General features: G+C 32.2%; 1 protein-coding gene across 7 annotated transcripts in view; it reads left to right on the top strand.

Annotated features, from left to right (window-relative positions):
• The window catches only part of LOC106867596 (adhesion G protein-coupled receptor L4), a 364,928-nt gene extending 364,378 nt beyond the window's left edge, over positions 1–550 (top strand). For all 7 annotated transcript variants that reach the window (XM_052968831.1, XM_052968828.1, XM_052968830.1 and 4 more), the window contains one exon: positions 184–550. In XM_052968831.1, coding sequence (XP_052824791.1) covers positions 184–529 — 346 coding nt within the window. In that variant the 3' untranslated portion in view covers positions 530–550. The remainder of the gene's footprint in view (positions 1–183) is intronic.
• The last annotated feature ends 992 nt before the right edge of the window (positions 551–1,542 follow it).

Here is a 1,542-nt window from a genome sequence, read left to right as displayed (position 1 = left end):
AACTCAGAACGTAAACACCGACGAAATACCGCCAAGCTTTTTGCCCATCGTGTTAACGATTCTGTCAGATTACTGCCTTATCGTCAATATCATTATTAATAACATCAAGATTTCGCCATAAATATGATCATAATCAAATTCACCATTATTATCATTATCATTATCTTCGTTCTTCTTACCTAGATGTCTTCATGGTGACCACTCCGGTAAAATCCTGCTGAATTTGTGTATGTCGATGTTACTACTGAACAGTGTGTTCCTTGTAACAAGCCAAGTAGATTCTATGAAGACAGAAGAGTCAGCAGAAGCACTGTGTTTCACTCTCACCATACTCTCACATTTATTTCTGTTAACGACACTTACCTGGATGTGTGTAGAGGCCTTCAATATGTACCAGCTTCTTGTCACCGTGTTCAGTATATACCACAGTCATTTCATGTTAAAACGAATGTTTGTCGCCTGGGGTGAGTATTATCCTTGCTTCATCCAGCATATAATATTACTAGTATGCCCGCGTCGTCAAAAATAAATGTGATGTCTTTTAGTTATAGAGAACGATTTTTCGGTTTGAATAATGTTTTTTTTGCCGTAATAATATTAATAATAATTATTATTATTATTATTATTATTATTATTATTATTATTATTATTATTATTATTACTACTACTACTGCTGCTGCTTCTGATACTCCTACTACTACTTTTATTATTATCATCATCATTATTATTATTGTTGCTGTTGTTATTATTATTTTATTTTGCTTTTCACTCATTAACGTTTACATAGTTCAACTTATACAAGTTAGAGAAACAAACCTAGCTGTTTCTTGCTATAAATACATCTAAATCAAAATTTTTCATGAACCCCTAAAATACTACTTGTAGATCCCTAATTTACTATTTTGCTTGCGTAGACCCCCAAAAATCTATTATGAACCTCAGGGATCATATGGACCCTGGTTGAGAACCACTTGTTTAAACGGAATATTAATGACATCCAGCTAACCAATCACGATGGGTCTGCAAAAGTCATGCTCAACACCCCTTCCTCCAGATTCCAGACTCAAGAAGTATTTTTTTTTATATATATTTCAAATCTGCTACAAGCTTTTTTGTGTTTCTTGGCGTCATTTGTGCTGATTATCCATTGACATATCTGATTATCCATCTAATGAAGCAACTGGTTTTATTTTATATCACTAGTGTGGGTTGTTAAATAAATATTTGCCCAATCGTTTGACATTCAGTCAGTGTTCTTGTTACTCAGTCATCTACCTCTGCCAAAATTATATATTCAAGTGAAAACGAAACACAACATATCAAAAAATGTAACGTAAACAATAGACTTGGTGAAATCCAAGTGTTTTGATTAATCTGGTAAACTGTTTTCATACTAGAAAAGTGTCCATTATAAATCAATACCTTTGCTTTCAAAATTAGCAAAAGCTAAACAAAATATGAAAAAAAAGATGGACAGTCATAGAAACTGATTTTTTTTAAATTTTCGTTTCTTTTTTTCTTATTTTATTTTCTGAGAACCAC

This window comes from Octopus bimaculoides, chromosome 6 (assembly GCF_001194135.2).
Source record: "Octopus bimaculoides isolate UCB-OBI-ISO-001 chromosome 6, ASM119413v2, whole genome shotgun sequence".
Taxonomy (NCBI): Eukaryota; Metazoa; Mollusca; class Cephalopoda; order Octopoda; family Octopodidae; genus Octopus; species Octopus bimaculoides.
This window is presented reverse-complemented; position numbering and strand designations above follow the sequence as displayed.